The 13390-nt window shown below is 49.6% G+C and overlaps 1 protein-coding gene across 1 annotated transcript in view; it reads left to right on the top strand.

Annotated features, from left to right (window-relative positions):
* The window catches only part of MAP6 (microtubule associated protein 6), a 45540-nt gene continuing 32150 nt past the window's right edge, over nucleotides 1-13390 (top strand). The window contains exon 1 of the mRNA XM_056329470.1: nucleotides 1-818. Within this exon, the coding sequence (XP_056185445.1) occupies nucleotides 91-818 (728 nt within the window). The 5' untranslated portion in view covers nucleotides 1-90. The remainder of the gene's footprint in view (nucleotides 819-13390) is intronic.

Genomic DNA, 13390 nt, shown 5'->3' with positions numbered 1-13390 from the left:
TCTGTCCCCGCGCCGCCCCGCCCCGTCCCTGCGCGCGGCCGCGGGTGCGGGTGCGGCGCGGAGCGGGTGCGCTCCTTGCGCGGGGCCGCCATGGCGTGGCCCTGCATCACCCGCGCCTGCTGCATCGCTCGGTTCTGGAACCAGCTGGATAAAGCGGACATCGCCGTCCCTCTCGTGTTCACAAAATACTCGGAGGCCACCGAGCAGCCCGCCGCCCCCGCGCCCGCCCCTCGCCCCGCCGCCCCCATCGACACCCAGCCCGGCGGCGAGGCGGCGGGGGGCGGCGGCGCGGCGGGGGAGCCGGCTCCCGGTCCGGCCCGGCCCGGCCCGGCCCCGCACGCTTCTCCCCCGGCCGATTCGGTGATGCGCCACGACTACAAGCCCTGGAAGGTGCAGCGGCCGGAGCCGAGCTGCAAACCCAAGAGCGAGTACCAGCCCTCGGATACCCCCTTCGAGAAGGAGACGCAGTACCAGAAGGATTTCCGTGCCTGGCCCATCCCCAAGCGGGGTGACCATCCCTGGATCCCCAAACCGGGACCTTCCCCCGTCCTCGCCCTGGACCGCGGGTCCCCGGAGAAACCAGCTCAGGAGAAACGAAGGAAGGTGCTGCCCGGTCCCGAGAAGAAGGAGGAGGACCCCGAGGTGGAGGATGAGCATCCCAAAGCGATGCGGGCCGGGGATGGGAGAGAGAAGGGGAGGAAGAAGGCGGAGGAGGCGGGCGGGCAGCCGCTGGACGCGGGCAGGGGCAGGGCGGCCGCCGATGCTCTCAACAGGCAGATCAAGGAGGAGGTGGCGGCGGGGGTCAGCTCGTCCTACAGGTGAGACCCCTCCACCTCATCCCGACCCCCTCGCCAGCCCAGCCCCCGTCCCTTCTTGCCCATCCCCAGGAGCGGCATCCCACCCAGGGAGTTGGGTCGATGCGCCTTCCAGACGTTCCCGTGGGGGGTGGGGGTGTGGGGGGGTGCGCGTGTGCTGATCTTCTGCTCTGGGGCGGGGTGGGGGTGGTGTCCTTAAAAACCCCCACCTCCTTGATGGGGCGAGGGTAGGTGCAGTGCAAAGTGGTGAAAAGGCGGGTTGGTTTTGTTGGGTAGGTTTGCAGCAGGTTCGAACATCTTGTGTGTGTGTGTGTGTGTGTCTCTCTCGCATCCCAAAATTCAGAGACGCCACCACCTTGGCTTTCCGCGTGGGTGGTGTACCCGGGATGTGCAAGTCACCTTTCCCGGTGGTCCTTTCCAAATGCATCCTTGGTTGCCGTGGTGCGGCCAACCCGAAGAACCAGCATCCCAGTCGCCATCACTGCATCCTGAGGACCCCACGCGCCTGCGGGGTGCCCCATGCACAGGAGGGTCCCATGCAGCACCCCGGGCCAGTAGCGTCCCTGAGACAAAGCATCCTGGGGACGCAGCGGGATGCGGGTGACAGGCATCCTAGGCTGCTTGGGTGGGGCAGCCTTTGGATGCTGCCATGTTTAACGCGGTGTGGTGGCGGGTGGCATGTCCTTGTGTCCCCCTCATCATCCTTCCACCCCGGGCTAGAAAGAGGTGCCCTTATTTAACCCCAGGAAGAGACCCTGCTTGGGATTCGGAGTGCAAAACTCCTTCCCACGAGATGCTGCTGTTATTTCTCCCTGGGTGAAGGAGTTGTATGTGTTGGGAATGCAAAACAAAAGTGCCGGGGTGGCTGCCCTGCATGTGCATTTGCAAGGAGGCTTTGCTGTGATTGTGTTTTCCAGAGCTTTCTTTGGCAGAGCCTACTGCTGTTGAGGTCGGGGTGGAGGTGGCAGAGAGCAAAGCTGGTGTTTGTTGTGACAAAACTGTAATGGCAGCCTTTTTGCTTCTTCCCGTACCACTGTGAATGCCAAGTTGTTCATGCCTGTGAATGATTGATTTTCTTCCCTAGGGAGATTTAGAGGTGACACCCTGCCATCAAACAGGTGGTCAATTCATGCAGATTTAAAATGAAGCTGGGATTTGGCTCCTCTGTCCCCCTGGTGACTGCGTGGCATGGTGGAGCTGGCCGTCATCTCCCTTCCCGTGTCCCTGGGGGGGAAATGGTTCAAGCAGTGAGGTTTTGATTTTTGCTGTAGTTCGGCCTTGGCTCTGGCTCTTGCTGGGGATGTGAACAATGATGTGGGCTGAAGTGCACCCAGATGTGACAGCGGTGATTGGCTGAGATACGAGAAAATGGCCAGGGATTTTCAGGGTCTCTGTTTTTCAGGGGTGGAGGGTGTGGGGAAAGGGTTTTCCAGAAGTGAAACAATCCTTTAATGTGCCCTGGCCAGCCCTGATATTAGACTCAGCTTTTTGGCTGGTCTCTTGCAAGGTCTGGGCTCATGCTGATGATGGCAGGACTAAAGCAGAAAGGTCAGAGTAGAGCTGAAGAGCTGTGTTGCTCTCTTCCACTGGTGCAAAGGATAATTAGACTTCTTTTCTTGCATGTTTAAGTGCAGATTGCTCACCTTCCCATCCCTCCAGTCTACTCCAGCAAATTCATGTAGCCAGTGCAGGCTGGGCTGGGTTTCCCCAAGCAAAGGGGTTGGGTCTGCTCAGTTGTTAAATCTAAGAGGAACTAGAAGGATTCAGTCCTCCTTGTGTTGCTCCTTGGCTTTCAGGACATCCCTAGGGCTTCTTTTTCCCCTTGGGTCCTCATCTGCTCTCCCACTTCCATGTTTTTCTTCCTAGCAGCATATTATTGCAAGAGAAGTGTTTGCTCTGACGCTCAGCCCGAGAACAGAAGCACCTCTTCATTAATGCATAAGTGATGTTGTGGCTAATTGTTCTCATTTTCCGTTCAAATTAGGCATCTTTTAAGTGTTGTTTATTGTTGACGTTCTTTTTTAAAAGCCACATTCTCCAAATCCTTATTACTATCAGGAACCTTGCTGCTCACAGGAGTCCCGACTCCTCACGCCCTGGGTGGGTTCCAAACATCTCCGAGGATGCAGACTCCATAACCCATTTGGGCAACATTTTGGGCCACCCAGCAGCCAAAATTATCTTCTAGTGACCTTTCGCATGAGAGGGGCAAGGATGACTCACATGGGGTTTGCCTTTTGTGGCCTTTGCTGGGCTTGTGCATGGATGAAGGCTTGCCAGCAGCACAGAGCAGGGAGAGATTTCCTTACAGTTCTCTGCCACTACTGTAAATCAGCGTAATGTGATGCCCCAAGGCTGGGAAACCATTCCATGGTGAAACCAAAGAGCACAACGGTAAGGTTTTTTAAACTCGCTCTGTCCCCCTATTATTGCCAGGTGAGGGAAGAGAGCATGGGATGGAGTAAGCAGCTAGGCCAAGGTCATCAGGGAGAAGTCCATCTAAAGGGGGGAATTCCCATTTCTAACCTTTTCACACGAAGACAAATGAATGTTGCAGAGACCATGTGCCTGTGACCTCCTCCCAGGTCTTCCCAGACCTACAGGGCAGAGGTGATACCTGGTGGCGATGGCCGTGGAGGATGGAGGCTGCTCCCAGCCCGAGGGATCGATGAGCAGTTCGCATTAGCGTTTGAACCAGGAAGCCTTCGAAGATGGCAGGGCTGTGCGTGTCTGCAAGAGACTGCCTGTGCCCAGAGATCCTACAGAATAAATGGGATGTATTTATGTTATTCATAGTATTTATGTTACTTACATTTATTTTTATGTATTAATTTATATATTGGATTTATTTACATACCTGTGCCCAAATAAATTCCTTTGGCAAACCAAGGGAATTTGAAGGGGATCAGGTTGTGTATGATGACATCTGCTTGCCAGTTAGTGCCCTATGACTATATCTCTTTGGCTGTAGGGGAACTAAGGCAGAGGAGCTGCCTGAGCCCACACAGTGCACCAGGGCTGGGGACTCCGTGGCATTGTTTTCCTGTTTGCTGTTGTTCTTCTGGGGTTGAGGGGGTGGAAGCCACCTCTGTTACCAGGTGTGCTTTGGTGTGACACAGGTTCCAGTACCGAGGTGCTTCTTGCCTCAATTTCTCTCCCCAAAGATGTTCTGCCCAAGCAGGGTTACAGGGGCAGGTTGTATCTCCCTTCATCCCCCTCTTCCCTGCAGTCCTGCTTGTTGTGGTGGCCTGCGGACCTTGAGGGACCATGTAAGGACCAAGGCACCCTTCAGCGGGTAGGAGTACTAAGTTTATGTGACTGACCTGACTTTTAGATAGGGGCCAGAACCCAGCCTGGGGGGCTTCTCATTTTCTTGGAAAACTGTTGCTGCGGGATGGAATCTTGTCTTCTTCAATTTTCAGATGTCCCATAGGAGGATCTGGTGGCATCACTGAGGGCTTTATCTGTATGGAACACAGAGGTGGCCCTGAAGAGCCTGGTACTCGAGTGCTTGGGAGGGCATTTTGCCCCCTGAACTCCTGGAAGGGATGGGCAGAGCTCTTCTCCCTGCTGCACTGAAGGATGGAGGAGGCAGGGATTGGCCCTGGGGGTCTGGGACCAGAGAAAGTAGGTGATAAAATGTGCAGACAGTGGCATTTGCTAGTGGAAATGGAACAATTAGAATCATAGGATCATTTGGGTTGGAAAAGACCTTTGAGATCATCATGTCCAACCATTTAACCCTGGACTGCCAAGTCCACCACTAAACCATGTCCTTAAGCACTGCATCTACATGTTTTCAGAAGCACATTTGGTAAAAAATGCAAGAAGGAATGAATGTTTTCCATTTTTGTTTGAAAATGATGGGAAAATGTTAGAATTAGATGTTCTGGGTGAGTTTTTTCCCCCCTTCTTCCTTCTTGCCTTTCATTCTTCTCTTTTTGTTACCTTTATTCCCTGAAGAAGAGAGTTACAAAAGGGAAAGGGGAAATTTCACTCCCTTTGCAGACTGTCAAAATTAGTAGTAAGGTGATTAATTTTCCCCAGAGAAGTAATATTGCCAACCAAAACAATATCCACCCCCTCACTCCCCCCCCCCCCCCCCCCCCTATTTCTTTCCTATCAGAGGAAACAAAACAAGAAAGGCTTCAATGGAAAATTTTGGACTGCCTCTTGTATTAATGAATTGCCTGTTGCTAATGTTCTGTCATTCATTTCAAGCCCTGGAGGTACTAAAGATGTGGAGCATGAGAATTTGTAGTAGCTATAGAGATGAATGAGTCAGTGCTGGAGTCTTGCTGTGTATTTTTCTGAGGTACAGAGGAGATAATTTGAGGAGGGATGCCTACACAAGAGGGCTGGAGCAAGCTATATGACGGCAGAGAATTCATACTCCATCATTATAGTTGTGGAAATGTAGGGCTGGAAGGACCTCCTGAGGTAATCTGGTCCACATCCTGTTTCTGGGGAAGGGGATGATATATCTAGGTTGATTTTATCTAATGTTTTTCTGAAAATCTCCAGTGGAGGACACATCCCATATTGGTGAGACACTTGGTAACACTGCTTGTGCTGTCTGGTGTGCCAAACTTGGTGGGAGATTTTCCGTTGCCTTCTGAAATTTCAGGTCAGATCCATAGGCTGGGCCTGTATGAGTAAATTAAAAGTTTCAGGACACATTCCTGGGCATGGGAACATGATTATCTACGCTCTTCAGTTGTTGTAACAGTCCCTAGTCTGCTTTCCGGGCTGGGTTTGGGAGTGGGTGTGAATGAAGAATGGATCCCAACAAGCAGTTTGGGTACAACCATCTTGGTTTGGGGGTTAAGGGGGTTTAACAGTGTGAGTGGGGGCTGTCCCAGACTTCAGTGCTGGAGAGCATTCCTGGGTGGATGCCATGTCCCAGTGTCGTTTCAGCTACGAACTCCCAGTTTGGGTGAGAGTGTCATTGAAGTAACCCATGTCAGCAAATGGATCCAGTTTTGCTCTCAGCTGGAAGGGAAGGGAAGAGATCTTTTCTTCCGTCCAGAAAAGGCGATTCAAAGAGATGTTTGGCAGCTTTGGCTAAGGCTGAGCTCTGGCTCTTGATATGTACCTTTCACACCAGGAGGAGACACGATGTCTTCTGGTACCACAAGGACTGGTTGTGTGAGTATGTAATAACCGTGCGTGGAGGTAGCCCTTGGGTTGTTGCAGGCAGGCAGTTATCCTGTCACACTCTGTGTCTTGATCTCCTCTGGGTGCAGTCCATCAGCCGAGAAGGGCTGGTAGTAGCTCCGAATTGGAGATACCTGGTAGTAGCTCCCAGCTGGAGTATTTGCCAACATATTCCCTGTGATCACATTAAGGTGGAAAACATCCAGTCCTAAAAGCCAACTGGGAACTGCTCAGCAGTGTAGGCAATACTGAATTTTTGCTGCTTCAACTGTGTGCAAGCTGGAGCTGGGCTATGCCTTCCCTAGGATGGGGTTGAGCAGGAGGAAGAGATGCAGGTGGCATTCGGGTGATGGAATCAGTGTACCTGAGCAATTTTTCCTTTGTTCTAGCTCAGCTCTGCCGCCTCAGCAGGGACCTTTAGGCATGCTAGACTGGACGGTACCCTCTCAGCTAGTAAGTCCAATTATTTAGTTTGTTGTTTAGTCTTTATGAGTAACACCCGAGGTTCTGCCTCAGAAATAGGGAATTTGTAGTTGCACAATGCCAACTGGAATGGTGTGCCAAGACCTCAGTCTCTGATGGTTTGCAACCATCATCTCCTTCCCAGTCCAAGTCAATTAACAGGTTATGGTTTGCTGTTTTGTTGGTGCTGGGTTACTTGGTGCTTTCCTCCTATCTGGAGGTCACTGCTCAGTGTCTCCAAGTACAGTATCCACATTGTTTGGCTGTGTAGCTAGCAAGGCAGTTTTTTAGTCTCTTGTTTATTCCCCGTATCGACCCAGCTCTCCCAAGATGAAATCACTGTTTCTCAAACACCGATGCAGACTCTTGCCCTTTGGAGGTGAGGTCCTGCTTTCTACCGAGACTCACATGTCATGTTTGTAGGCGTCACAGGTGGATTATGAATTCCTTGCTTACTCTTTGATAACCAGGACCTCTGTGGCATTCTCCTTCTTAGGCAGTTACAGCCTTGGAACTCCCATCCCATAGCAAAAGATCCTGGTGATTAGTACTGAGCCTAGAATGTAGCACTAATAATTTTCATCCCATTTTAAACGCAGCAGGCAAGGTCAGGCCCTTTCTTCTTGTGATATCCCGATCCTGCTCCATATTGGTGCTGCCTTCCATGTTGTGTCGTTAGGAGGGCGCATCAGTGGTGCCCTACTTTCTTGTGCCACAGTCAACCTTAAAAATGTTAAACCCTGCTAACCTCCTTCCAACACTCATCATTGTCATTTCCCTTGCCCAGTTTCCTGTTCTGCTGATGTTCATGTTCTCTGGCTTAATTAATAATTTCCCACGTGGCCCTGTATCAAATGCTTTACTGAAGCCAGATAGATTTTCACATTTATTTTGTCTGCTAAATCAGTTATCGTATCAGAGGACATGGCAAACATCTCTCCTTCTCCCCTTCCAGTCACTGCTGTGTCTGTTCAGACCACTAGTTTCTCCTGGATGCAGGAGCAGATGCTGTGGAGCAGACCCCCCTTTCACTTGGCAGCTTTGAGCTACTGCTGTAACACAATAAATAAAGAGAAGAGGAGAGAGATCAACTAATTTAGACAGCAGGACTTTCCCTGCCCTTCCTTCGCCAAATCAATCATGAACAGCCATTGTAAATTTGTCTTCTCTCACATTTAGAGCATGACCTTTGCTTTTCCTGTCTCCTACTAGCTGAACAAGCCTTCACTTTCTAAGTACTTCTGCATTCTATCCTGTATCAGTCTTGCTTTTCTTTGCTCTTAGTTGAACGTATTCATAGCCCTAACGCTGATATCTTCAGCTAAGTTTGCCGCGCTGGGGCAAGAGCATGGATGCTCTCCTGCTAGCATGACCATCAGCACCAGCCAGGAGGGGAAAGGCAGTTTTAGGGGAGTTTTATAGGATGGAAATTTTATTTCTCTTGATTTCTAACTCAGTGTTCTGGATATCTTTCTGATGTTCTTTATATTTATGTATATTTTTTTATATAGATATATACATGCACACACACGCAAACTGGGCTGTTCACCCAGTTACTGCTTTAACCTCCAACTCATCTCTCCTCCCCAGGTCCAATGTTGTGGGTGTTACATAGTGAACACATTTTGCTCTCTATTAATAATTTCTTTTGCTTAAATGATGCCTGCATCTGAGGGGACCCCGCAGCATTTTGCAGACATGGTGTACATACAGAGAGACTCCTGCTGCTTTGGGAACCAGCTGCAAGCTGTGCTGTTGAGACTACAAAACAGGGTGTTTTGGTTCTGGGAAGGTGGTAGGGCTGCTTTTTTTATTTTTTAGTGTTTAAAATTTTTAATCTTTTGTTTTGTTTTGGTCGAGCTGTAATTGGAAAGGAGAATGCATTTGAGGAATGTTCTCAGATTCATGTGTAGAGTGGGTGATCTTAAATAATGGACTGGTCATGCCAGGAGAGAAGAGGGCTGGCTCCAGTGGTAAAAACCACTGCAGCCCCTGCGACACAAGCAGCATTGCTTGTAGGTGAGGATACAGCCCTTAGGCAGCTGCTCCCATCTGTGAGGATGCCAGCTGCACAGAAAGACACCTTGAAGAGGGGAATTTAACAAATGGTCCTAGGGAAGCAGCTTGTTTCAGAAAGCACTTTACCCTGCTGTGCAATGGAGCAGGGAAGCAAATATTCCTGCCTCACAGCCTGCCTGGGCTGTGCAGCCAGGGATGATGCTGCGTCATGCAAAACAAGAAGGTGATGAGCAGTGTGTCCCATGCAGAGATGGGCTGGCATTGGGGTGCAGCCCAGGGATCCCAGCATCCCCATCTGCAGGGACTCACCAGGGTCTTTCTTCCAAGCTGCAATTCAGGAGCACAGAAGTAATATCCCTGGTGGGGATTTTTATAATTTTATTATCGTGAAAGCATTTCCCAGCTTGTCCTTTCTGCCAGCAGATTTGTAACGCCTTGCTGTCTGGCTGGTTGGTTAACACTAGGCTTTACATTCCTCTGGTTTTAACTCTAAAAATACCACCATGGAGCTGTAAATGAACCATTTCAGCATCGGTTACTCCATCTCTGCTGTAAGGGCAAGGAAATCCAGGCTGTTGTGAGCTGCGGGCTGGCTCTCGGCAGCCGTGCATCCATCCATTGGACTCCCACTGACTGCAGTCAGCTTTCTCCTGCACAGCAACATCCTCCCCATCTCAATTAGCTCCTGCACAGTGTTCATCCACCCAGCCTTGCAGGTGCCATCTTGGAAAGCGGCCAGACGTTTCTCGCTGAAATACTTTGCAAGGTTGCTGGTGCCCTGCTAACGTTGCATGGTTGTTGCTTTTCTTTTCTTCTTCTGTGAAAGGGTTGAAGGTATTTGGGGCTGTGCAGGTGCTTTGCTGCTTATCTAGCTCAGAAAGGGGAAAAAAATAATGAAGGTGTTGGTTAAAGAAAACGGTGGCTGCCTAGAGTGGGGCTATATATTAATTGCGAATGGCAAAGTTATTCTGCTCGTAGAAATCAACAGGGCTATTGAGGGCCAGCATTGGCACTAGGGTCTTAACTTAGCTCAAAGCCCAGATCAGATCTCCTTTCTCTCCCCAAAGCATTGCAGGACCAGCACTGTCCCCTTGCAGGATCTCTGCTTTCCTGTAGGATTAAAAGCTGGTGTTGATATTTCAGATTTCCTTCTCCACGTTCATCCCAATCTTGCTTCCCTTGCACAAGGTGTGAACAGTATGCTTCTTGTGGGACTCGTATGGGTAAGGGCTACGTGTCAGTTAAATTATGATTATGTGAAATTAATTATTAGATGAATTAATTAATGTTTTCTCCACTTTTGTCTCCTCATTCCTTCCCATTAAATCAGCTACAGAAGGTATCATGGCTGTACAAGTGGAGGGGAAGATGGGTAGAGAGCTTGTGTTCTAAAGAAGGGGATCTGATCTATTTCTTCCAAAGCAATGATGAGCAGACATCTTAGAAAGCACACAGTTATGGGGAGCTAGACAGCTTGGGTTTTCTAGAAATCCAGTTAGACCAGCTAAGAACTTGGCTTTGGGAAGCTTGGAGCTGGCCAGGCCACTGGGTTGCAGTAAAGAAACCTCAATTTTGTGTCTAGGTGCTGGGTGAATGGCAAGAGGAGAGGTTATCCAGCCACAGGAGGAAGAGATTCTTCAGGATCACCCCTGACTGCTGAGCTTCAAGCTTCCCTCCCACATTTCACTTTGTCTTTCACCTTGAAGGAGGCTGCGCATCTGCTCTCGGGCAGGCAGCTTTGCCTAGGAGAAATCGGTGCATTGTGCTCTGATGGGCTGGAAACAGGCAGGGACATGAACCCTGACTGGTCCCATACCCAGATTTGGGCAGCAGTGGGGCTGATGGTTGCTGAGACCTTCAAGGAGAAGCTGTGGGTGCCCTCAGGGTGCCATTTCCCTGCAAAGGCATGTGCCTTTCCCTTCTCACATCCACTTTGGCTGTGGAGGTTCATCGGCCTGAGCCCCAACGGGAGGTTGGAAGGATGCTCTGTATCTTGCAAACTCCTTTGCACCCTCAGCCATGCTTTACCAACAGTGCAACAGAGCAAATTATCGGTGAAGTTCCTAAAACTAAGGGGGGAATTGGCTACAAAGGTCTGATTTTTCCACTTTGTTGGATTTGTGGAGGCTGGCGTGCTGGGTTGCAGATCAGGACTTCAGCTGTGCTTTGTGCTTTTGTTATTTGGATATGAAGTGAATGTGCAGAAGGTCTGAGGTGGGGGAAGAAAGGGGAGATCAGAGGTTGCCCATGCACAATCTTATGAAGGTGTGGAAAGCCCTGGGTTGGGCTTGCATGGGACTGATGTGCCAGGGCTGGATGACAGCCTCCCACCGGGTACCCCGTGCATCCAGGGGATGAACACACCAGTCTCAGCTGATTGGCAGAGCTTGTTGTGGTGTTGGCCAGTAGCTATAGCAGCTCACGTTGGAGGATTCCCAGAGAGGGATGTAGTGGCAAGTGGTCTGCTGGAGGGAGGACACAAGGAAAACCATGTGTTCCCTCTGGGGAGCTGCGATGGGTTTTGGCAGCAGCATCATGCAGAGAGCGGTGAAGATGCTGATGTTGAAAGTTGTGGTGCTTCTTCCTCCATCAGGGGGGTAAAAGCCTCTGGCAGCAGTACAGCATTGCAGCGCTGTTGGTGCAAAGCTCAGTGCAGGGTGAGGGGAGAGATTTCCTTCTCTCTTATAGAAAGGCTCCCATGGCTCTGTATAACCCACAAGGCTGGTAGAGTCTGCTGCATGCGGCCGATGTGATTTCTGGGATGACATAGAACAGGTTCTTTCAGCCAAGTCAGCTGTGGCATCTCCAGAAAGCTAGACAGCCTTCAAAGGAGGTGCAAAGGTCCATTGTTCGATCCTGCTCCAGAGCATCGGCTGAACTGAGTGTTTTTTGAGGTCCTCCCCAGGCCCCTTAGCCATGATTCCCTTTCTTGCTTGTTCTAGGGCTGTTAACGTGCTGATCCCTGTCCATGGAGGAAAAAAAAAGGTTTCTGTTTTATGACCAGTTGCAATTTGTCTCTTCCCAGCCACTCCAAGAGCTGGAAACCCTCAGAAAACAGAGGCACATCTGTTGGCTTAGAGGGTGGTTTTCTGGTTGGGCTTCTGTGGTACCTCTAGTCACATCTGAAGTCTTGGCAGCACTTTTGGTCAGCATTTGCGAAGCCTAGTTCCTGGAGCTGAGTGGTTACGGGAAGCCCTTAGCTTCACTCTAGCCGAAGGTCTTGCATGGTGGTGGAAATGTGGGAAGCCGGTGGTGAGCAACTGGAAGATGTTCCTTTAAACTCAATGTGCTGTTGAGGTGAGATGCAGCCAGGTGTGTCTGTCCAGCCCTACCTATCTCAATGTTTGGTCTTCCAGTGGCTCTTCAGGCATGTCTAGTAGTCTTTCAGTGGTGACATATGCACCATCATCTTTTTTGCACCCTGTTGGGGAGGAGAGATGTTCCCAGAAGTTAATGCTGGATTCTGGAAACCAGGCTTTTAACCATGTCATACTCATGTTTGAAATGGAAATTGGGTGGGGAGTCAAACTGGATGATGTGTGAAATTGGAAGAGAGTGTGGGCATAGTGCTTTCACCTGAGGCTTTTGATAGGAAGCAAAATAGCGGGAAACAGGCTTGTATTGTTATTGTGGCATTGAAAGGGCAAGGACAACTTTCATAGCCTCTTTGCTCTACTGTCAGTGGGAGCTATAAACACCAGAATACATAGAGTATGTATTTTATTTTAAGGTCTCAAAATGCTTGCAAACAATTCTTACTTAAACCTAGTCCCTTATTCTGGATTTCAGCAGATGCTGTGTTCCAGCCCATAGGAGTATTGCTCTCTTGGTGTGAGACCAGAGTCCTGTAGTGCCAGGTTTGGGGCTATGCCCTTGGTATAGAAGCTGTGTTGATGTATTATGCAGAAGGTGAAACGAGGGGAATCACCGTGCCCCGATTGCTGTGCACACACGGTCCCTCTGCTGCACTGGTGGATGTGGAGACAGATATCCTTTGGGGAGCTGCAAAGGTGCTGGAGATGGGTTCAGAGCTTCTGCAGGGACAAATGAACACACCTCAATGCGCCATGGGGCAAAAGCAGAGCTGTTTCACTGCAACCACGTAGCTTGAAACATGTCTGGGTGATCCTATACCTGTGAAATATGGTATCATAGGAAATAAGTATATAATGTTCAGTGTAAGATCATGTGGAAGGAGAAAATATTTATTTACAAAATACATAAATAACTTGATTTTTTCCTCTTTCTTTCATAGATTTCATTCATTTACATGCACCCCATACTCGCAGGCACAGAGATGTCTGTGTTCAGGTGATCGGGCCAGGATCACTGGTGGGATGATGAGCTAAGGGACACCAGCTTTTGAGTTCTCATTTCACCTCTTGTTTTTTTCTCAGCTGATGACTACAAACTTACTTTTTTATTTTTTTATTTTTATTTTTTAAACTCATCTTTTATATCACTTAGGGGTTACTGATCTCAGCGTCATCCTCAATAGCCCATTGATGGGACTCCCTAGAGTCCTGGAAACATTTCCCAAGACCTTGATTCAAATCTCAGTGGAGTCAATGGTAAAAAAACCCCAACACTCTATGCTCAGCTTGGAGCATAAATCCGTTTCTGCATGAACATCACAGTTTCAGCTAACAATACTACTTGCTTAGCTCCTGCATCACATGGACCCAGCATGGCCAGGTTGGAGAAGAGCTGAGGTCTGCTCAGGCTTACAGCACAGTGGAGAGAAGGAGCTGTTTCATCCCTTCTGTACAGGATGCAACCTGCCTTCAATATCCCACACGCAATTTAAATTTACAGCACTGCTTTCATCCCATAGTTGTAACTGATACCTTACTGCAGGTAAAAGATTTTTAAAGGCAGAAAGTGGCATTAAGGTCATCCCATCTGAATGCCTGTACATGTATTTCATCCATGTACTC

This window comes from Falco biarmicus, chromosome 2, assembly GCF_023638135.1.
Source record: "Falco biarmicus isolate bFalBia1 chromosome 2, bFalBia1.pri, whole genome shotgun sequence".
Classification (NCBI taxonomy): Eukaryota; Metazoa; Chordata; class Aves; order Falconiformes; family Falconidae; genus Falco; species Falco biarmicus.
This window is presented reverse-complemented; position numbering and strand designations above follow the sequence as displayed.